This window comes from Rhopalosiphum padi, chromosome 4, assembly GCF_020882245.1.
Source record: "Rhopalosiphum padi isolate XX-2018 chromosome 4, ASM2088224v1, whole genome shotgun sequence".
In the NCBI taxonomy this organism is placed as follows: domain Eukaryota; kingdom Metazoa; phylum Arthropoda; class Insecta; order Hemiptera; family Aphididae; genus Rhopalosiphum; species Rhopalosiphum padi.
The window spans coordinates 18,684,050-18,710,708 of NC_083600.1; the positions used below are offsets into that span (position 1 = coordinate 18,684,050).

A 26,659-nucleotide genomic window follows, 5' to 3' on the forward strand; every position below is an offset into this window, starting at 1 on the left:
AGGGTACAACATTATACAGTGACAAAATCAGCATTAATAAGTATACAATTTATAATTTATGTTACCTAAATTAATAAAATTAATTGTTTCTTATTAATTAAATAAAAATTGCTGATAATATGTGCGCCTGAAAATATAAATTTAATTAATAACAGTAGTGCTAGCTAAATACTCCAGATAATATTGATTAATGATTATTATATAATGCGTTTAAATTATTATTCAACCTTGTGACAGACAACAGGTATTAGGCAGTAGTAATTATTCAGCTTATATAATATTTATTAATCCATCTTGTTATATTTTTATAAGATATTATTTTTTTTATAATAATAACTTGATTTACAATTAATAATTTGTAAATATTTGTTAAACACATTTTAGATTTTGAGCGGAGCGATAAATGTATTGGTTTTAAAATTTTGTACGTGTTTTGTGTTCGAAAAAATTTTTAAGTTTGAGGGAGGTTTCTCAAGTTTCTATTTATAAATTTAATCTAGTTTATATTTTATACTTATTGAAGGAGTCAAGAGTAGAAATTCCCTAGTACTTTCTAAAATAATCGTGGAAAACAAAAAAAATTTACGTTTTATTTTCTTTTAGGTTTTAATATTATTTTATTAATATAGTAGTAAAATGTACCTATATAATAACAAATAATATTATTACTCGTTTTTCATAATGTACAATTATTTAAATTTAAAACACCTATTATACATTTATCTACTAAATTACGAGGTACACTATATTGTAAAGAAGAACGGTTTCTTACCTGATAGCTTTTTGAAATTATGTATATTCTGTAAAGTTTTCTATCTTTTATGTATACCTATAAACTATAATTAATTCTATAAATGTTTTTTTAAATGTAAATCAGTTTAATTTGACTATCTACAAATGATTTGATTTTTGTACGGTAAAATTGTATTATTCTTTAGCGTATACAAACTTTATTCAGTAATAGTCTTACACGGTTGTTAATCGTTGAGTTCCAAACGTAATAACTAATAAGAATAACTCACAATTACAATTTATCGAGTTAATATGATTTAGAAATATATAAAATTATAAAAAAATATTAAATTAAATACGTGTTCTGATACTAAATATACGTACAATTAAAATTTAATAACTGATGTACTGTCTAAATATTTTGATGAAATAATAATTTGCTTGAAATGTATTTGAAGTAGGTATTTTTCAGTTATAATTTATTTAAATTGTATCCTTAAAATTTTTAAAATATTAATGTATTTATAAAAGCGAATTTTGTACGTTTACATTTTATTAATATATATAATGCAATAAATTCTAAAATATAGTAGTTCTGGAACATGTATGAATACATGCAAACGGTCATACGTTTTTGATCACTTGCGCGATATGTAGAGGAAAATAAAATTTTGATTGAAATATGACCATATCGTGGACTAATTGATCTGCAGTGACAATCACGTAGTTTTTTTTCTTCTAGATCAATTTATTTTCCTCTACTCTAATCGCCTATTAAACCTCACATTAAACTTGCAGTATATAATTTTTTTAGTTAAATTTCAATTAATATTTAAGATAATAAGTATATTATAAAATAACGTTAATTTATAGTTTTCTCTCCTATTGATATCGGGATCAACGAATTTTCAACGTTTAATAATTTAGTATTATTAACCTACTTACCTTATTTTTCCGGTGTCGATTGAATACGCCTATAATTTCGTTTAATTTACTTACATATTTGTATACTGTGAGTTCGCTACCATCCGAACACCGCGTCTAATCAAACGTCAATCTGTGCTATGCTATATACATATGTATTATATGCTATATATAATACACTCTCATCTTTAGTGCATATTTTTATATTTTTTTACCGTTTTTACATATATGACTATGAGTTATCTAGTCTTGGTAACTGGATCAGATGCAGTGTTCATGTTCATTATACAAATACTGACCAAATAATCGCTCCGGCCAAATTTCCAAAAAGATTTCTTTATGTAGTTAATATTTACCTATAATGCATGTACGTGGTACGTCTCTGAAGTCTCTATTAGTGAGAATGACCCAGCAATATAAAATGCATAGACTAAAGTCACCGTGTAATAGGGACACGAATTCATAGTTAGAGATTGAGCTGAATTCCAGGGGAGGCTTAATTTCTTATTTTATATTTAAATTTCAAACTTAGCCACTATCTCTCTTTCTAAAACTGTTTTAGTGATTTTGATCTTTTTACCGTAGGCACGTATACAGGGAGGGGGGTAGGTTAATCCCCCCTTCTGAAATAATTTCGAGTAACGACTAACGAGGAAGAAATTATTTTATTATATCGTGGTACAATTTGTATTGCTATATTTTGTAACCCCCCCCCCCCAAATTTTATTTTTACCTGTTGCCGGTTTTACCGTGAACATTAGCTATTGTAAAATTAAATCAATAAAAATTACAATTAAATCACAGTTAAAAATTATAAACATTTAATATTTTTATAATAGCAAAAAATCAACTGTGTAAATGATTATTTGTTTTTTAAATTGTATTGAATACTTTTTTCTAGTGCTATATTTTTATTCCCGAAATGAAATGGGTTGAACAAGGATCAACCATTGTATTAATAAAAACAAAAATAATCCAACTTTTATTTGATTCAAAATTATTTTAATGTTAATATACATGCTATAAAAAAACAATGTTTATATAACAGTTGGTTTTATGAGCTTGTATGAGTCTTTTAAGGTAAGCCTATATAGAAGTGGTTAGAGAGTGATATTTTTACTATGTTGGTTAAAACAAAATGATTATTCGATACATTTATCAATTTATCATATTAAGTAATAAGTATATTAAAATGATATACCTACAACATAGCAAATTTGCATTCAGCAGAATCCATTATACATTATTAGCTTTAATATTAGAGTAAATTTACCTAATATTAAACTTAAAAGTGAGAATATTATCTAGAGAATCTCATAGGCTATTATGTAAATTTACTGTAGTATTAAAGCTATTAACATAAAATGGGTTCTGCTGAATGCAAATTTGCTATGTTGTATGTATTTATTATGGCTTCCTATAGTGGGATCAAACATTATTATAAAAATATATAATACAGACAGTATTATTATTATTTTTTAACCTTCAGGAAAATGCCCATTTAGACCAGTTTTGGTTTGTTACGTGTAACTAAATACCATGATGTTGTATATAATATTATGATATTATTGTGTTATATTCATCGGGTTGTGTGGAAAATAATAATAATAACAATTTCTTGATAACGGGAACAAATTCCAATTACAAAAAGATTTTGTTATACACATTAGGTAACGCAAGAATAAAGATAATTCATTTTTAAAATATATAGCATCTGATAAAAATTCATTGAAATAATCAATATTTTTTACAGCGTTTTCAGCGAAATTAATTAGGAATAATTATGGTATATTTAATGAAAAATAGATTTGAAATTCGACAGTTTATTGGATTTGTTTTTAAATTATTATTTTGTAGTATTTCAAGCTAATCTATCAAATGATTCAATATTTTTTACTAACATTTTAATTTAAGTTTGATAGATTGCGGTTCTAGTGTTTGCGTATTACAACCGACACAGTAGTCACATCATAATATAATAATATATTGTTTCCAATCGTTTTCCGCCACCATCGCGTTCTATCTTCCTTATAATATTTCATGAGTATATTATTATGAATTCTTGTGGTCTGATTACTGATAATAAATATGTACATTATATACAATGCATGGATACGCTATAGTGGTTATTTTCGCTTGTTTATCGCACCTATCGTGTTATTAATACGTGACTGCAGTCACTCTCACAGAAAGTGTTTTAATTTATTTTTAATATATCATATTATTATGTGTAGGTACACAAAAACACGCCACATATACGTTCGTTTTTCTTTTTTTTTTTTGGACATAATGACTTTATTTCAAAAATACACGGCTCGCTTGTGATCATGTAGATACACAAAAATTGTTTGTATACATATTATATATAATATAGAAACCCAAAACAAAACTGGTGAGAAATATTTATATTTTAATTTAATTTTACTATAATATATTATAGTCGTCCGTTTTTACGTACCTATTAATTATTAATTGCAACAATGCGGAAATATACGGTGGAGTTCTCGTATTTAATTCAACTTTTAACGACTTTTTCGAATTTACGTTTATTTTATCACTATATTGTTCGATATTTGATAATATTACAATAACATTTTATGCGATTAATAATAATGTACAATTATTATTATGTTATTGATATATCCATTCGATTTTATAGCTTATTTTCATATAAACAACAAAATAACGACTAATAAAATTACCATTAGTTACTAACAACTGCAGTCGATGTATATAATGTACAGATTAAAATTTATCATCTATTTTTTACAGAGTATTTTATAGTTTTGTATAATTGAAATTAAACAGATAAACTGACGTTTAGTAGGTAGGTACCTACAAGTAATATTGAAGTCTATTAATCAAATTAACTATTTAGTCATAAGTGGCAATAACATTAATATAATGAATAAATAATTTTGTATATTTATCAATATAATAATAATAATATATAGGTACATATTATATATATATATGTAAATATAAAGTGACTATCTGCAGTGTTTCTTTTATACCTATTATATTATTCACCCGTATACAGAATGTCCTAACTATTTTTCTAATTGATACTCAAATAATTTTTAAAAATACATTTATTTTGTTTTTCCGTTCTTTAAAAAAAAAATATTAAAGTGTATAGACTCGCTGTTTGTTTAAATTTTAAAATTTGAATTATATTTTTATAAAAGTCTTTCATTCCATGTAAAAGGTCAAGTTAGAACACTGAAGTAATATTGTTAACACTTTATTAAGATTGTTTTTACAAAATTTAAAAATACTTAAATTTAACGCGTTTTTAAAAAATGTCCTACTTTTTTTCGCTATATTTTATTTTAGTTTAAATTTAATATTTTTACATGTATTATAATTCAAATGTAATATTATAAAAGTATTTTAAATTATAATTTCTGTATTAAATTTGACTAAAAATATTGTTTTCAATATTAAATATGTATTTAACCGAGATAAAAAAGGTGAAAATACTATAAAATCTTCTCATTACTTTGCTAATTGGTAATTTTTGAATACTTTTACTTCTACCTATTAATTTTAACTATTGGTAATTTTTAAATACTTTTACCTATTAATTTTAACTAGCTTAACTTAAACTAGTTTAAAATAACTTGTTCATCATTCACTCTCGTTCAAGGTCAAGTAGTCTTTAAACACTTTGAGGAAGTGGTACTTTTAGTAATATCTATATTTATGCATATAGATTGTATTATAATCAACGACAATTATATACAGAGAGCTCTTGTAAATTGGATGGATCTTGAAATAAGATTAATATTTATTTTTATAAATCATATTGTACATATGTATTTAATTTAATAACTTAAATAATTGTTTGCTTATAAAAAAACTTGTTTAAGCATGACATTAATTTTTTAAGTAAACAATTTGATATTTTTGGTAAATAATTACTATTTGCCAATAGTAATTACTTAAGTAGTATTACTTTATATTATGAATTTAAGATATGTTGTTATAAAAGTAAAATGTAGCATTTTGTTTAAAATGTAAATGTCTTTTTTCTAAGTTCTAGCGAAATAAAGAGAAATTAAACGGTGATTATAATTGGTATCATGATATATTTTTAATAATTATGATAGCTTGTGGTTAAATAACATTGATTGACCAGATTTTAGTGTATATAGTAAACTGTTGATCAGTCACCAACACTTCTTTTTATTACAAAAATCTTTAACTTTTACAAATTTTATACTTTTTTTGGGTAGAAAATCAAAAATCATGTTATTTACAATCAATCTTTTAATATTTCAATTATTTTGACGACGCATATATAATAAAATAAAGTAATTATTTTTACTAAGAATACCATTCTGATTAAAAAATACTTTAAGTTTGGAATCATTTTTACTTTTATTGGCATAGAAAAATACTTAAAATACAAAAATATATTGCTAAAAATACAACTAAAAATTTTAATTTATCAAATGTATTTATATAATATAATATAATAAAATTAAAATATATCTAAATAATAAAATCCATAGCTCTTTAAGAAATAGCAATCAAAAACTATCTACCTTAAATATAATATTTATTCGGTGAGCGGTGTAAATAGTATATCTATTCAAAAGTGCCTGCAAACCTGCAGAAATAATTAATAAGTCTATTCTCAGTTTTTCTGATTCTTGACCAAGTTTTTAATCTTATAAACAATAACTAAAGTCATAATAAAAATAAGCGGAAACTAGGTATTAAATATTTTTTTTGCTAAATTACCTAAATATAGTTTTATAAAAAGTATTAATAAAAGTATAAAATTGTATTCAAGCATAATACTAAATAGCTTAAAATACTGCTCATAAAATGTTGCCAACAAAATAATTTAATAAATAGTTTGAAAATATTTAATAAAACAGTTTCAAATAAAAACTTAAGTATTAGATATATTTTGTTACTTAATTACGATACGTCACACAGTTCAGGGGGTTTTCTTCATCAAAACAAATCATATTGTCATTTAACTTTCACCGATAATATTAATGAGCATGACAATATTAAGAGCAGCAAATTTGCAGTTTATTAATTACTGTTGATTATTTTTCATAAATGTAATTTTAACTTAAAAACATAATAATAATGTTATTAGTTAAGGTAGGAAATTTGGTGGAGGTGGCCTGAATTTGTCTACACTTATTATATGAATCTCTCTTATATTCTTTCTTCATCATTGTTGAATATACATTTATTAAGTATGTAGGTAATTTTAAAAAAGAATCTTATTTATATGAACGATAATAAAATATTATGATTATATATATAAATATAGAGAAAGAGAGATATGATTAAAAAGCTTATTATAGCCAATAGACATATATGATTTTTTGTATCACAATTTTAGTATTAACTTTACAAATGTTGCATCATATTACGTATGTTTTTTTAAAACAAATATAGTACTATTAAGATAATTAATTGAAAATTATGAAATAACGATATAGTATACATATTTAATTAAATTAATAAAACAAAATATGTCCAAGTCATGTTTTAAATTATATAATAATAAACAATAATTTAAATAAGAATCCTGCTATAAAATTCTTTGTTTATCCAAAATATAAATATATTTGTAGTATTTATGTGTAAAATTTGTATTAGTCATTAAACAAGTCTTATCAAAGTTTATGTTTAATATTTAATAAATATTTAATACGTATGTATGTTACCTATTTGTTTATATTATTTTAATTGTACTAATTATTATTACGATTAAATTTGAAGTGTATGTATTAAATCATATGTAGGTAACTAGTTTACACATTTTGTTAATGCTAAGTAGAACTCCTAGGTACGTCATATAAAACCGGATATATTTTTGATTTTTATTAGTCTCAATACAAACCATTCTTAAAATGTTCAATTACAATTTACATATATAGTTATTATAATAATTTTATACAACACTATACATGTAATAATAATGTATCATCTTGTGTCTTGAGTCTAAAATTGCCTTTAGTGTAATTATTTATATTTTATAGGCGATAAAATTCTTTGAAAATCTTTTTACAAATGGAAATTAGCGTAACGTTGACGTTTCCGGTCAAGGTTAGTGTTTAATGTTAATATAAAAATTTCTATCGAAATTTTTGATCATGGACTATTAACTCCAATGTCGAATACAATATATTTTGAGTACACTATATCACGATCTAATCATTGAACTAATCGATTTCGGATTGTTTGATAACGAATTAATTATTTAACAGCTTAAGCTAGATATCCTTAATTGATCTTTATCATTAATCCTTAATGTACAGAGATTTTTTTTATACTATTAATAACTGGCCCATTGATATGCATAATTTACGTGGTGTTTTAAATTTATGGTCATTATAATTTTTATCAGATACCTATTCACCTACCAATTACTTTGTATCAATTTTCATGAAATACACACTTGGCCTCCATTGTTAACTTAAATAAAAATGTTTACTTTTTCTAAATTATTCTTTTTATGGCTTTAGTTATCAATTTGTATAGCAATCAACTATCTGTAGACATTCAATTGTTTGTAGTGTTTATACTATACGTCAATACACCTGAGAATACTTTTTTTTTATATGATTAGTATTTACTATAAAGATGATTCTTTTTAATGTAATTTTATAATATTACTTACTTACCTACTTAATAATAGTTCATACTATTATAGTCCATAGTTTAGTCAAGAATAGAGTTTTTGATTCGTTTTGTTAGTTAATATGCAATAATAACATTAATTATGACATTGGCAAAGTCAAATGTAAATTGCAAATTATTAGCCGAGTAATAATATCTACAATACCTGTTGTACTCATTTTTCATTTTTTAATCATTTTTGTTTTATGATTAATTATTAAATTATAATTTATTCATGAACATGAACACAATACTATTGTCATTCAATAACACGTATACCTAGTTTTTTTGTTTGTTATTTATAGTTTATACTTTTAAATAAACAAATATTAGGTATACAGTCGTCACCCTTAAATAGTTAAATCTTTAAACAATAGTATAATAGTATAGGTAACTATAATTAATTATATATATATTTTAGAAATTATTCGATTGGCTTACATAGGGTATACTATACAGTATACATCAATATCATTATTTAGATTTGTTTAATTTATATGAAAAAAAATTGAAACTAATATTGAATTACAAGATAAACATTTGAACGGACCAAACAGTATTGATAATGAAAGCCAAAGGTTATTCGTATCATATAGCATTTTCCTGTGGATTCGAAAAATGTGTGAAGCGTTGCCGCGTTTTCTTAAAATATTATATTAAGTTAGAAAAGCATGTTTGAGTGCCACTGTAAAGATTTATTTGCTGTTATACTTATACGGATCTGAATGAAAATAATCTCAAATAATACAAAACAAATATAATATTAATATCATAATACTGTAGGTGTGTTTTAATCTCGAATCTCGAGCACAACGGCAACGTAGTTCTTGGGTGGAATCGAAACCCCCTCCAGGGTTGTGTCATCATAATTAGTATAGATAACAACATGGAAAACAATTTAAATATTTTTTTCACTTTATTTTATATTCAATATTAGAGCGCTTATCGGACCAATTCCATCGGTAAATATAGTAGTTACTGAAAAATGGGACCTGTTGAACGCATTTCTTGTCTCGAAATGAATATTATTTCAATTTCGATTGTAGCATGACGTAGATAACTGTTACGCTATATTAGCAGTGCGATTGTGCGCAAAGTGTTTTGTTCTATCATCGTATATCGATGTTCTTCGGTCTTGGCAATAATAATTTAATAATATAATTATAATATATATCGGTTTTGCTGCAGTTCTACACAGTGAATTGCCGATCCTAATGCACCATGGAAAACGAATTTATTCCACTGTAAGCAACGATCGCGAGTGTTTTAATATTTAATATTTTCTATTAGTATCTTTCACGCGTAATTTCTTAGTATTTAAATCTATCCGTTTTATGTATACAAGTTTTTCTTACTTATGTATATTATATTATTAGTTAACCATCACGATATAACGGCTTTTATTTGATAAAACGCCAATAAATGATGATATTACGATATGCGCGTCGTGTTCATAACAATGCGGAATAATAATTATCGTTTTGGTTTTTTTTCAGGTTAGGTGAAAGTTCCAAGTACGGGTCCGTTAATGAAGAAGTGTTCATGAGCACGACACCGACGATGACTGGAGCTTTTGTACGGCAACCGTCGAACAGTTCTGGTAAAGTGTACTGCATACATGGCAAACCGTCCGGCTGTTGCGCCACATTGGTATCGGCCGACGACAATAATTCCAACCACGAAACCCCAGACCCGATAGACGGAAAATCATCAATCACAATCTGTAAGTATCCGTCTAAAGTTTACTTAACAAATTACACACATTTATAATACGTGGAGATAGATAAACGTCTGCAGTTAATAAAAATAATAAATCAATAAGAACGGAGACGCAATCATATTAAATTTCTTCACTTAAGTATTAATAATGACTATAATTTTGATATTTATAGAAATAAACTGTTTTTAATGTATCGTAACAAAATTGTATTAGTTAAAAATAAAATAAAAACTGTTTCTACGTTGAAAGTGTTTAGTGTATTGTTATATATACTACAATTTTAGGCATATTACTATACCAAGCACCTACCTAAACCAATAATAGGTAAGTGGTATATTTTAATATGAACAAATTTACATTTCCTATAGTATCCTATAACCATTCATTGGTACTTACCTATGCATTATTTAAAAAAAAACAAATTAAACATAAAGTTGCTATGTGTTCTGAATAACACTTTAAGTTATTGAACATTTTATTAAAAATATATTGTTTACTGTATAATATTTAATATGCACAGTTGCACGACCAGATTAGATTAAACGAATGTAGCAAAGTTAATGATAATTTAATATAATATATCTATTTTTTATTCTGATAACACTTTTAGTTGAAAGACCATTTTCATAATCAATAAAAAAGCCTGCATATACAAGAAATAAAAATAGTTTATTATATGATCATTATTAAATACAACTAAATCCTATATAACAATAATTGTATCATATATGTGTGAGTATTGTGAAACGTCTAAACGGCTGTACCGATTTTACAATATAGAATGAATTATTTTGGAATCTAAATAGGGCGAGTGCTTATATAGGATATTTTGGAATTTATTATATTTCATTTAGTTGTTTTAAGGTGCTATATTTGTTTCTTTAATTTTCATCAATGTATATCCGTATTGTACATAATACAGCAAAATTATGTTTGGAGAAAAAAAGACTTCTTTATTAATTTCTAGTCAAACAGAAATGAGGAAATTAAAAAATTAAAGATCTGTGACTTGTGACTTTGTGAGGAAGAGAATAAAATAATCTAACATAAACTAACATTAAAGTGAAGCTAATATTTGTATATGAGTTATACTATGTGTGTATAATATATAGTTGTTATATCTTATATATGTAATCAATATTATATTAATATTGTAGTTTAAATTTGTTTTGTTGTAAGACATTAATTTTCATATAATACGAAATATTTAAAAACCCTTTTTAGACATATATACAGGATGATTTACCAAAAAAGCACACTCTCATTTTTAATTTAATAATAAATTTATTCGAATGTTGACTTTTGGAATTTTTACTGTTTTTAAAATGAGAACTTCGCTTGTTTACTGTACATTATTTAGTGAATAATTTTTCATACAAATAACTTCTTTACTGAATAAAAAAGACGTGATGGTTATTGGTGATTCTCTCTATGTATAATATATATTAAATAAAATGTATTCCCAAAAATTAAAACAGTAGGTATATGTATATTCGAGAACTTAATATTTTAATTTAGGCACTATCATGTCTTAGCACCCACGACGCTTATTATATTATTACTCATTAAGTCATCCGCCCATTGTGTTTACGCACTATACCAAAATTTGCTAGTAAATAAATAACAAATAGCTATATACGTAAATTTTATTATAATCTTGGGAAATTATTATTTTCTTATTATGTTTCTTGTGATATCTTGAAATTAAAATAATCATTATATTAATGTATCTGCTGTATAAAGTTAATATTAAAATCTTGAGTCTGCACCTCATTGACGAATTGATTTATAATTCCTAGTCAATGAACACTGTCATCCGAACCGAGAGAGTACGTCAAGCAGTCAAAAGGCTAGGAGAAAACTCATATTTGCCAGCATACTATGTCTGTTGTTCATGGTCGGAGAGGGAGTCGGTAAGTTTTGGCAAGGATTATTCATGTTTAGTATTAACGGTCGGAATAGGCGCACGACGTACATATAATATTATTATTCTACTGATGTAATTAATTAAATTACATTATGTTGGGTAGGAGGGTATTTGTCGAGTAGTTTGGCGATCGCGACAGATGCGTCACATCTCCTCACGGACTTCGCCAGCTTCATGATATCGCTTTGCGCTATATGGGTGGCCTCGAGACCTGCCACGCAGTCGATGCCGTTCGGATGGTACAGGGCCGAAGTGTTGGGTGCCCTCACGTCTGTTCTTCTTATCTGGGTGGTCACCGGTGTGCTCTTGTACTTGGCCGTCGAACGCCTCACAGACATGACGTATACGATCGACGCCGACATTATGCTCATCACGTCCGCCGTCGGACTGTGTGTTAACTTGGTGTGAGTATGATATATTACGTGCAATTCGATATTATACTCGACTACGTTATGCGATATTAATTATTATTATTGATATTATCGTTATCATACATGACGTAGATCGACATATAAATCTATCTATAAAATTATTTAAATATTAACGATCGTAGCTGGCGGTGTAGGCATAGAAAAATTATAATTTAATCATACATTAAGTATTAAAAAGTAACAGCCGCTAATTGTATAACAATACACATTACTGTACAATACGATAATTACCATAAGTTTGGCCTGAGTCATGTGTATGAAAAAAAAAACATGTTTTTATTTACTGTATGCAGTATGCATATAAAACAAATTGCAAATATAACATTTCAAATATAATGATTTAATGTGAAAATATTTTTATACTTTTAAATAAATGGATAACCGCTGCTGTTGTATAGGAATATTTATAATTATTAATAATCAATTTGCTCAAATACGTAAACAACAATTTCCCCAAAAGAACTCATAATTATAAAATGCTAACGTTTAAGTGTTATTTATACCTATAGATTTTAATGAGAATCGTTTCAATTATGGTCAAATTTAAATAAAAAATATTTATTTGTATGTAAATCTAGGGTCTCGATTACACTAACAATACGATGTTTAAAAATTTATATTACTGTCGCTTTTAAAGTTGCTTTTGCGCGTTTGCGTTGTTACAGTATGGGCTTGACGCTTCACCAACACTCACACTCTCACGGTGGCGGCAGTCTCGAATCGCACAGCCACGACGAGGGGACCGGCCGGAGCAGTTCCAACATCAATGTTAGAGCAGCCTACATACATGTCCTCGGAGACATTATTCAGAGCCTTGGTGTGTTGATTGCCGCCGTTATCGTATACTTTAGAGTAAGTATAGGTGACTATATTAAGAGCAAATACGTGCCACCCAGCACGTATTCTGTTTAACGCTCGTTGAATACTTAATACACATAAAATTCCTCGACGGTATTTAATTCTTTTATTTTTTATATATACTCTTATCTAACTCGTCAGGCTATTATTATACCATGAATTTTCTAAAAGTGTTAAAATTTAATTTTTATCAGCGTTCGTAGAATTTTGAGTTTCCATGCCTATATTAAATTATATCCTGTTATAGTAGGTATTATATTGATGTATGTACTCGTTTTATGTTACTGATCCACAAAATGTTAGATACCAAGCGATATGCGGTGTATAACAATCCAAATAACGATTAGAGGTACTCCGTCACGTTACATAATTTTATAATAATTTCGATAAAAAATTATCCCCGCATTGTGTATATGATAAGTACTAAAAAATTATGTTTTACATAATATTGTATGTAATTCTTTTATAAAACGTAACACGACATTGACAGTGTATTTAACGCACGTAAAATGTGTAAATCAACACTTGTAAATGTATTCATTTTAATTAATTCAATAATTGACGGTTTGTTTGCGATATGTTTAAATGAACTCATAAAATATTTGTATTCTCTGTCTACGGTCACTTAAATTAACTTTATACGCGTGTAAGTATATGTACGTTCCGGAGTTTGTAATGCAAATCTGTATACTTGAACTCGCCACGTACAGCTTGTCTAAACCTTGTACGTGAGCTGAGATTATACAATATATAATATTCTGCCAGTAAAATATTAATAAATAACTCACAGAGTTGACACATCGTCGTTATTTTATTATATACCGTCAAGCAATTGTGAACGTTAATTTAAATTATATTTCAATATTATTATAGATCCTATAGGTACTTTGTTTTATATCTCGTTAAATTTAAAAATATTTGATTTTTACTTTTTTTGATATTTCAAAGAAAGTACATGGATAAGTACTTTTTGTAAAAGATTTCACTTATTCTTTGTTTAAGTAATATGAATAGGTGCAAAAGAATGTATCGAATATTTTGTTGACCGTACAATTAAAATCATTAATACTTGAATATTGAATAATAAAATGTCTTAAATTAAGAAAATATGTTTAATTTTAAATCATATCTGGCTCAATCATCTATCCTAATTGACCCAATTGCTATATATATATATATGAGAATATAGATTAAAAGATATATACTAATGAATATTTATTTTTTCAGCCTGATTGGAAAATCGTAGATCCAATATGCACGTTCTTGTTTTCCTTACTAGTGTTGGTCACTACATTTAACATACTCCGGGATACTATGATAGTGTTGATGGAAGGCATGCCAAAAGGTGTGAATTTTGTAGATGTCCTAGAAACATTCATGAGCATCGACGGCGTGGTTAGGGTGCATAATCTAAGGGTTTGGGCTTTGAGTCCGGACAAAATCGCATTAGCCGCCCATTTGGCAGTCAGTGAGTATAATCATAGATTTCATTTATACGCATAGCATACAGCGATAAGCGTCTAGTAATGGTGACTTACTAATGTCAGCGGGAAGACTTTGGATCGTCTTTTAACGTAGCTTATAATTTCCTCGGTGACCGTTGCAAAGAAATATCGCTGTGTAATATAATTTATTGTATGCACGACATACCCATATGTCTTGGTATGTGGGCAAGTTAATTATTCATCTACGTATTCTATTTATACAGAGCCTGGTGCGAACACTACTACAGTACTAAAAGAAGCTTCGCGCAAGATGTACAAAAAGTATAATTTCTTCGATTGCACGCTACAAATCGAAGAATTTGAAACTCAGATGGAGAACTGCAAACAATGTCAGCCGCCCAAGTGCTGATCAAATGGTTACCTATCCACAACTGTAACCCTCACAACCATACCCTCCCCCGCCAAAAATTGTCACCTAACGTGTTTATTATAATTTCCTATTATAATATTATAGATTATTACACCATGTATATAAAATATATTTTAACCATCGATTCTCTACTGCGAGAATACTAAATACCCATATGTATTTATCACCCATGCGCATATTATTGCTGTTATCCATATTTTTATATGTTTATGTCTTATGTGTATGTATATTATAAATATAATATATATGAATCATGTGTATTCGATCAGTATAGATCATAAACCGAGTAAATTTTGGTTATTTTAAACGATTATTTTTATTTAGTTAGTGTTTATAATCAATACTGATATTTTACAAACTTATGATTGGAATTTATAATTTTAGACAAATTCAATGTTTTGGTTATATACTTAACTTTTATTGTTTACGACTTGTTAATTCGTTAAATAATGCTACAATGAATGTAGCAGAACTAATTGTCAAGTTAAAAAATTTAGTAAAATGTAACTTATAAGTAAACCCATATATTTTTAATAATAATTAAAATAATACAATTTAAATTGTCTATTTCATAGTACGCTCAACTATTCAATAAAATAACACCAATCATTTAATAAATTTAAATTAATAAAATCTAATATATTTATGTGCTAATTTAGTCTTATATTATGTACCTATAATACAGTAGCCAATAGGTATCTAAATAAATTTTGAATCCTCTCGTTTGATGGTACATTTTTATAGTTTCATACTACAGGTACATATATTCAATATATAAATTAACTTTACAAAGTAATTGTGTATTAAACTATACTGAAAAGAAGTTTTTACCAAAGATAAAAACTTAAAAATGTATTTATTGATTAATAATTAATTAAAAAAAATAATTAATTAATTTTGTTTAATATTATAATAATTACTATAAAAATGTAGTTACCTAAAGATAGTATTATATAATTACAAAATATAAATATAAATTATAAAACATATAAAATTATATTTTAGTGAAAATTCATAAATGAAATACAGTTTAAAAAATGTAGTTGTACCTACATAATATTATTTAGTTATGACGAAAAACATACTTCAATACTTTCTGGTTCTAAACTGGGTGTTTTTAGATTGTACATTACTGAGCGGAGTAAGGATTTAGATTTATAGTATTGTATTTAAATTCCAAAAATACTTTATCGATGAACATTTATTCTTGATTATGAATTATTATTTATTCCTTTACTCTGGATTATTACTAAAATCTAGGATATTTTACTTTAAAAACTTGAACTGTTTGACAAGACTGATACAATTATATAATATAATTATTATTGTTCAATTTTTTTTTTTTATGTTCTTACTGATTGAACTGTACTGCCTACTAAATATAATATAATTTAGTACTTTTTTACTATAGATGCGTAACAAATAAAATCCCATGTTGGTTTTCAGTCTTATTATGTTTAAAAAAAAATAATAATCGTTGTAAAACCAATAATACATTCCTCGCTCCGTATAAAATCTTAAATAATTTTAAATAGTCAGGTATCAACTGTAAGTACAACTCACAAACTTATAATCATCTGCACTTATATTAAAAAACAAATATAAACGAATAACAAAATGTTCGTGTCTCATAATACATGAAACAACATATACAGTAAAATCAGCTTATCCCAATAGTGATAAGTTATTACCTAACCTAACATTATTATTACTAATAACAATATGATTTATACAACTCGGTATACTGCAATAACGTATACCGTGTGATGAATTTAACGCATAACATTATTTATACATTTTTTATTAAAATTATCATTGTCAATTTTTAACGATAACATACATTTTTAATTCTAAATGTAAAGCAGAATATTTTTTGGAGTTATTTGGTACATAAAAATTGAAATTTGAATGAGTACTGTAGGAGTTATAAGTACTAAGTAGGTATTTAAAGTTTAGACGAGGGATACCTACATATGGATATCCCGAAAAATGTTGACCTACTACTCCGTTCATCTAAATTTTAATAACTACTTGCTTGTAATTGGATTTGTATTGATGATAATACTTTGAATAATATTCCGCTTCGGAATATATGAAATTAAAAATACATGTTGTCATTCAAAAGAGAAAAACTCTTAAAGAAAAGTAAAAATATAATTTCTTCAAAAATGATCGTTTGTAACGACTGAAAATTATGTAAAAGAAATATCTTTTGAAATAATGAGTGTCTTGCGTTAAATGAATCATCCCCTGTATAGATTACCCATATAATAGTATTATATTTTATAATATTTTACGAATTATTCACCGACAACAGTTCGGACACAGACGGACGGCACAATCCGTTACAAACGCCGTGAGCCTTTTCCAAAAGGACTTGCCCGCCGCACCGTCATCAAGCGCTTCGCTTTCCGCGGCACGTTGCCGCCGCTGCTTCTGTCTCCTTTGCGCCTCCGCCTCTGCCGCGGAATCGACGACGGCCGATACCGTTATGAGATCGGCGTCCGGCGGCTGTGGGTAATCGCAACGGCACCGCTGCAAAGGTCCGCCGACTTGGTGCGAATTATCGGACGTCATCGGTGACGATCTTATACGTACGGAAATCTAAACTTTCCACGCAGAGCTGCGGCAGATGACGCTGATGATGTGTCGTCGAACGGTTTTAGACGTGTACGACGCGTAAAAGTTAAAAATATTTAACTTTCCCTTTGCGTCCTTTACACGGGTATTTACCTGCAGTCAAAGCAGTGTGACGATGATCTGTTTTTTTTCGCGATTGACTCGTTCGGCACACAGCAGCGTATAGGTATTATATTCTGCGCCCATTATTATATAATATTATTGTTTATACACTATACTCGTTTTCTATGTATATAAAACAAACAAACAAACAATCAGCGTGTAAATATTAGCTGTACAATACAAATTGATGTTGGCCGTCAATGTACCTACCTACTTATTTTAATAGGATGGTACTTGTTTTCGGTGCTCTATCCGTCTACACGTATAACTACGTGTATAATATAAACACCAAATAATTAGAGTGTATTTTGTTATTATAGTAAATAAATATTAAGGTATGTTACAAAGTATGCTTATTTGTTATTATTAGCGTCCGAGTTGAATGTGTTAGTTTTCCGAATTATTGATTATTAACATAATATTATTTTGATTTTGTCTAATTTAAATTTTTTATTATTTTACGTTAAATAATTATATAGATAATATATAAGTAATTAAAATTATTATTATTGTTGTTGTTTTTTTTTTTTTAATTAAGTACCTAAACATGGAATACATTTTATTGACAAATTTCGAAATACAAGTGATCCCACATGGAAGTAACATTTTTTTATAATTAAAGGTAATATTTCAGTACCTACTACTAAAAAATCTTGATTAAATATTTCAAAATTTCAATATAAAATAAAAAATTTTATAGGTAAGTACAAAAGGTTTTTTTTTATGTTCATAATTCATAATAGGTACAGGAAATTCTTTGTACAACACCCGTTTTAGCATGTGATAGCATTTTTTTTTTTTATATATAATCTAATGATCTATTGTTTCTTTTGATTCTAATAACACACACATCGACTCATAATATCTAAGTAGTTCGCTTATTATAATTTATAAGTATTAAAATTTGTAACATTATTAATAGTATTTACTTTTACTTATATTAATAAATAAATGATAACCAATTAAAAAATTGCTTACACTTAATTAAATCTTATTGGCTATTGCCGTTAAAATGATTATAGAATTCGATGGACCACTTGTTTGACAAATAAACTATACTTTATGATTTCTATCATAATATATTATTACAGGTCACCACGTGGTTGAATAATTATTCACTGTAGTCTTTCGTTTTAAGTTAATTTTATAGTAAATAAATTATAAATCGTATAATGAACTACATGCAATTTTCCGTTAAATAAAATCATATGAAATCCAATCCATTCCGTTAGTACAATTAAAATTTTTCAAAAATATGTACCTTAAAAAAAATAATTTCTTTTATTAAATAATAGTTCTTTTAATTACTATTAAACAAAAAATACCTTTTTAGCTCTTAATTTTTAAAGAACAACAAAAAAATTAGGTTTTAAACTACATTTATATCATATAAAATAAATTAAAATACTTACTTATATTACTGATTCCTTTAATAATGCTTACCTGAGCCGATCAATTGTTAATAGATTTGATACAGTAGGTTTTTTTTTAGTGATTTCACATATTGACACTTTTAGTTTTCTAAGTTAAATAAAATATAGATGCATGACCTGTTTCGATCATAATACCGATATTGTTTTATACCGATATCAGACAATCGAACATATTTAGTACTTTAGTATGTATATATTATATGTATTTAGTTACTATAAAGAGTAAAGACTAACGAAAGCGTTATCCATAAAAACTATGTCAGAAAGATAGCAGTACTCCAATAACCTAATACCTTTTTTACGTATCTTGGAAAGAACCAATAGTTTTGGCTCACCGTCAATAGTATACCAAATATATGTAATTTGTTTTACAATTTTAAATCCAATTTTCAAATTATAAAAAAAAATTCATTATTTTATAATTTGTTTATTACATTTGAAGCATTTAAACTAAAATTACAATTTGAGGTTATTAGGTTATTTATTAATTTGAGAACCTATACTAGCATTGATCATAGAATAGACTATTTTATAATCATTAATACTATACCTATATGGCTATATAATATATACTTAGATACTTAAGGAACATTTACTTTTTATTACAACCGTATAAAATTATAAATTACAATTTGAATTTTTTCAACATGACTATTAGCCTTTATAGATACCTAAAATTTCAAGTAAATACTTCTGCAAATTTCTCACGATAGATACCATAAATTTATATTTTATTAGCTATAAAAAATAATTCATACTTAATAATATGGTATTATTATTAAAAATTACAATATTTAACTGATTCCCAGATATTTAGGAATACTAGTATTATTACAAGCTTGTAATTATTATAGAATATTAAGTTTTTACAATTCTTAGTCTCTTACAATTTTTTTATTTTCAGAATCTAAATTTTATTATATAATAATTTAAATAATTTCACGCATTACTATATACATACATTTAGGTTAGGTAATATGTAGGCGAGTTTTTTTTGTGTTTAATAGATGTAAAAATTTAATAACTTCAATATTTATTTTAAGTACCTACTAATTGAAAACAAATAATATTATCAAATATTATACGTACAAAAAATATGACGATATTATATACGAGGAAACTATATGATAGGTATTTATCGGATTGAGTTTGGGGAATAAGATAGGTAAATATTATTTAGGCTAAACCAAAAGAAAATATAGACAGTATCATAGTATTATATGTACTTATTCGATTTGGAAAACACTTATAATAAAACATAATAATAAAAATGACACTTAAAATTGAACTTGAGATATTAAATTATTCGAAATGTCAAATCTCCAGTTGTCGAACGCGTGTCTTTCGCTAATCTTTACAGAGATTTAAAATGAATAATTATTTACAATCAGTGGCGTAATTACGGGTGAGGAAGGACAATGGTATAATTTTTACACCCTCTTCCCCTAGTTTTTTTCACAGTTACACCACTATTTATAACTTTTTAGGTATTGAAAGTAACTAATGAAAAACATTATCAAACTAAAAACGTGTAAGACGTAGATGCTTTATATAATAACAATAACGTTAATTGTATATTTATACATTAGTCATTACTCATTAAGTATACTTAATATAATTGCCATATTCAATATAATTATATAAACGTATAATATTATTATAGTAATAACTATAATAAGTCACGATTACTAATCGTTTTACTTAAATCGTTTACTATGATTATGAATTATGATGGTAACTGATCGATGTTTGAGTACCGATGTACGATTACATTATTTATAATAATAAAAATAATACATTTCATCGAAATATTATAAATTTTTATCAATATAATATCATTTTAAAAATCTTAATTATTATCTTTACAGTTTATAATATGTACATACAATAATAAATTTAAAAAACGAATTTTATTGTTTAAACCTATACTTATTATTCTTAATTTATTGCGATGAGGCATATTTTAATAATTAATATACATACAGTTATGTAGCACATATTTTATATTAAATAATTACATTTTGATGGTATTATCCATAAAAGTCATTCCCTAAATTCATAATATTATATTATAGGTAGTATATTATAGTCCTATGTTTTCACAGATCGCATTAAAATGTTACTCGTAGTATCTAGTGTCTACTTGATACTACATATTTTTATAAGACCCAACTCGTGCACTCACTTATATTAGGTATATCAAGTGTTAAGTAATGCGTTATTGCATGTTATATAAGTTACCTATACAAATTACACATATGTCATGTACACATAACTTATTAACGTATTTATTCACTAACGATCCTGATCTAAATTCTATATATGTATCTAATATTCTGGCTAACTATTGAATGATTCATTGGTCATTATCATTCGCCAGCTAGTGGTTTGCAACGTGTAAATTGTATGATATTTTAATTTGTGAAATGGATATATTGTACAAATTATGTTCATTGTCCAAATAGATTTAATTGGTAGCATTTAAAATTCACATAAGTGTATTTTATGTATATCAAATGTACTAATATACTATTGTTATATTATTGTTTTATTACATGTATTTAGATTACTTAGTTCTCATTTAGTCAATTAGAGATTTAGAATGCAATTCGATACAAAATTACCTAAAACAATTCAACTAATTCAAAATAGAGTTCACACCAAAAAAAAAAAGAATAATAAAGTTGCGTGTTATAAATGGGCAGAATACATGAGTTAAAGCAATCAAAGCTTCAGTTACATCAATAACAATCAGCAGTCCAATCGTTATCCGTCAATGTTTAAAAACGACTAAACATCTTAGTAGGGGTAAAATATGATTTTCAATGTTGGAATAATTAAAAAATAATAATATAATACGAACACATGATTAATGGTAAATGTTTATTTTACCCTACCCCTTGATAAAGAAGCAAAAACTAGAGTAATAATAATGTGTGAATTTATTTTGTGTTTACGTTTTAATGGTAACGGTTAGCAGCTCAATTATTTCAGAAAAAAACCACAATATATCGCTAATGAATCACGAGCTGTGCGGTCGATGTAAATAATTCACGAGAAGTCACGGGGTCAAGTTGAACGAAGTTGAGCAATTTAGGCACAGGTGTTAGGTACATTATATTTTGCTCGTGTCATTTCCAGGGCGGCGTGTCTCATGAAACGTTGCCGACCTGTTGCGACTCATTATGTCTCGTTACAGATAATATATTATGTATATATAGGTATTTGATATTTCTACTATTACCTATGAAATATTATTTACTATATTATATTATTATTATTATTATAATTGTGTGTGTGTGTATATACGAACCTATGTCGTTGGTGGCTGCAAACTGAATTGTACCCAAGTAAGTAATAATAACCGTCATTGCAGACTTGCACAATAATAGCAGCTGCAGCAGTAATATTTAGACTGAAGGTTTCTCTCTGACCGTCGTCGGAAATGAGTTTACAAATTATTCGGGGATTCAAATCCTGCTCCGCGGTCGGTTCATATCACGATGTTTAACTGCAAAGACGGCGTTACCTCTAGTGAGACTCTAGGCAAAATAAATTATAACTTATGCAGGGCTTTTGAATTAATACCTTAAATACATAAATTCCAATATGATCTAATACCATATAAGTGGGCCAACACATTATTCTGAGATTTGAACTAAAAATCCAAAAACTTTAAAAATTTAACCTTTGGTCTTAACAAAAAATATACCGAATAAACTTATACATATAGCATACATAGCTTATTCCGAACAACGTAAGGTACTTTATTATTTTAATACGTATATAAACGTAACGTCGTCACGTTTTCGGCACTTCGCGTAGATACGCGTAAACAGGAAAAAGTAGATTTTCGCAAGATAAGTCCTTTGTATACAAAACTGTACCCATTATATTTCCATGTTTTTTCTTTCAGTTTTTGTTTATCTGTTCCACTCATGTTAACGTCCATATTGTAGGCTATGACTATTTTTTACTTTTTATATTTACGTCACTTGATTTCGTGTGGATATTACAACGTATATTTTGTCACTTTTGGTGATCTTCTATTTAGATATTACTAGGTGATTCAGGTGATTGTTACATAATTCTAAGTCGTTCACAGAAACTATAAACTTTTCACCGTCACATGTTCTCTGCGTCTTTCACAATATAATTCCGACACTTAATCGTATAATAATACTTGATATACGATATTATATAGTAATGTATATATTTATTTCTATAGGTATGTATAAGAAGATTTTTTGATAAACGATTAGAAAAAAATAGTGTTAATGTTATTATAACCGATGGTAACTATCAAATAATAATACATTATAACACTAACCTATATAATATATATGTTTCTATACAAATAGGCACTATAATATGCTACTATATAAAAATGATAAATTATAACGATTTCAGTTGCTGCAGTGTGTTGTAGTTATTATCTACGGTTTTTTGTTACGTAATATTGTTCGTTTCTAAAAATATTTTTTGACGGGCTATATTATAAAAAAAAACCAAAAGCCTATATTACCTGCTATACTGTTTATTACATTACGTATGAAAACAATTTTACTCATTATTTATTATTATTACTTTTTTTTTTATAGATATTTGATTATCTTACTACGAGAGTCATTCCATCGGTCCTACAGTTTGCGAAAGGCATTACATGTGAGTTATTTCGTTCCTATTTGATTCAATAATATACGAGTCACGAGATTTATTTATTAAGTCCTGTGTGCCTACTTTCAAGCATATAATATATATACAGACATACAGTGGACACCGCTTATACGACTCAATTTCTGACCAGCACAAAGTGAGTCGTATAGGTGAATTGGGAAAAATGAAACAAAAATTGTAATTATTAACTTTATTTTGTTATTTGCTTTTTTACATATTAGTATATTACCATTGATTTATATACTATTTATAATAAATGATATTACTATGTTAGTATGTTAGATATTATTAAATATTATTAAATAAATATGTATTAAACATATTACCAATTAAATACATGATATCTTAATTTTAAACTCTCATTATTATTTTTACTTAGGTATTATAAATAAAATCAGATAATATTTTATATTTTAATTTTGCATGTACCTATACAATTTATGATATTTATCAAAAAATGTACTAAAATAAATTATGATATAAATTTATAAATTTTTTTTGTTTTAATATTCCGAAGATATATTACTCATATACTCGTATTTTATATGAAAATAACATATGAATTTAAACCACTACAACAAAAATAACTTTTCAAAACTAATTTATTTTAAAATGTTATCAAAAATATCTACCTTATTTTATGAAATTTTAGTCTTGTAACCGAAATGATGATGAGCCTTATAACTGAATTTTTTAATGGATTTGGTTACGTTCAAACCAAACCAGATGATTTTTAATCTAATAAGCGATTGAATTTTATATCTGTCACTTGTGAGTCTTATAAGCGGTGTCTAAACTGCGTATATTATATATTTATATACATAACAAATATGCCTATACATTGTATAGTTCACTGAAATTGATACTGAATATATTCTAACCTTATATATACAGTGTGGTACACCGTGTTTCTTCTAATTTAAATGAGAAAACAGAAAATATTTACGTATATAACAATTATTAGTTATTAGTTATTACCCTATTTTTTACATAGATTTTATTTTTATACTTTATAGATAAAGTATAAAGTTTATACTGCACGATGTTGTACCTTGTACCCTGTATACGTATATTATTATGTAGATTATAGCCTGTAGCCTGTATAGGTTCACTATTATGGTAAAGTATAATTTTGTCAATTTGAATATTATGTATATCGTATATTATTATGTGTAGAAATAAAAGTCTATAAAAAATGTAAAACCTCAGCAACTTTCGACGACAACTCCGAATTTTTTTTTATATAAATACCTATATTTTTTTCTCTCGTAAATTCTTCCCCCTTCTCGCGTTAATTTATTCTATCTGTTTTTATTTTCCATGATTATATAGCAGTATATACACTATACATAGTACTATACATGTATTTAAGGGGCACAGCGACCGATTTTGTTTTCTAAAATAGAATATTGCCCTAATTGATAAGCTCAGCTCTCCATTCTAGTGAACATGCAAACTAAGTTTTGAAATTTGCACGATAGTCCGACAGTAATATAATAGCACAGAAAAATGTTGATGCATGAAATATAATTTTAAAACAGTTTTGCTCAATATTGTATTCTTGTATAACATAAAAAATAGTTTTTCGGCGGCGGCAGTGGTCAGTTATAGCGTACAGTTTTGCGAGTGTAAACTTGAGATATCACATAAGACATAACTATTAAACGTATACCTATTTTATGATATATTGATACATATAAATATATAATATACCTCTAGGGCTGCGTTTTTATCGTAATGAGTGCATTGCGTTATTTAAATTACATATTATTATATTCACCAAGCATCCTCACCCTTTTTGTCTTCTTCATTAGCACCGTAATCTGATTTTTTAAATTTTTAAATATCTCAATAAACATTCATAAATATCTTAATTCTTTTGATTTTGAAAATCACACTTAATATGAAGAAAGCATCCTGAGGAGATACAATTTTTCAAAATACATTCTCCCTTTTCTACTATAAATTATTTAGCGGATAATTGTACAAAAGATATCGTTACTGCTTATTGCCGAGATAGGCGGATTTTATTGTACAGTGTACATTTTGTTTTCTGTTAGTAGGTAAGTATATTACGAAAAACGAAAATGTTACAATTCGTTAATACTTGTTTTTCTTATTACAAGTATATTGATAGTTGTGGGTCATTTAATATAGTTGTTAAATAATTTACTGTTTAAAAGAGGGAGTTTCGGTTGAATAACAGAAGTCTGTATTCCCAAAGGTTTCAATAAATCCATCATTAAATAAATAAACATTAACACAAAAGTTTGAATGAGCATGCTTGGTAATTCACCCTATACATATTGTGAAGGTATAGATATAATATGATATATCCATATTACGGAGCTAAAAGTGCATCAGCCATTGTTCAGACGTACAGCGTAGTACGACTTATGAAACCGACGATCTATTATTATACTTATATCATTGTCTAGCAGTATATTATACAGTAACGAGGACCGTTCTCACGCGCACTCGGCGACGTTTGACTTCAAGTTTCAAAGCGCGAACAGCTACCGCCGTGGTCAACGCGAACCGTATACCACGGAATCCAATTATTATTATCATACTCATGTATAGCCACTGCAGAGTGCCACTCACATATACACGCACATACGTAAATATATTTTCTCGGGGCCGGGATAAGGCCCGAGGCTACGAGTAGGTACCCACCACACACTCG

General features: G+C 26.7%; 1 protein-coding gene across 1 annotated transcript in view; it reads left to right on the top strand.

Annotated features, from left to right (window-relative positions):
- LOC132929195 (proton-coupled zinc antiporter SLC30A2-like) overlaps positions 1–15,428 on the top strand; it is a 32,677-nt gene extending 17,249 nt beyond the window's left edge. The window contains exons 2-7 of the mRNA XM_060994369.1: positions 9,807–10,033; positions 11,830–11,943; positions 12,061–12,361; positions 13,054–13,240; positions 14,474–14,714; positions 14,955–15,428. Of these exons, the coding sequence (XP_060850352.1) occupies positions 9,807–10,033; positions 11,830–11,943; positions 12,061–12,361; positions 13,054–13,240; positions 14,474–14,714; positions 14,955–15,100 (1,216 nt within the window). The 3' untranslated portion in view covers positions 15,101–15,428. The remainder of the gene's footprint in view (positions 1–9,806; positions 10,034–11,829; positions 11,944–12,060; positions 12,362–13,053; positions 13,241–14,473; positions 14,715–14,954) is intronic.
- The last annotated feature ends 11,231 nt before the right edge of the window (positions 15,429–26,659 follow it).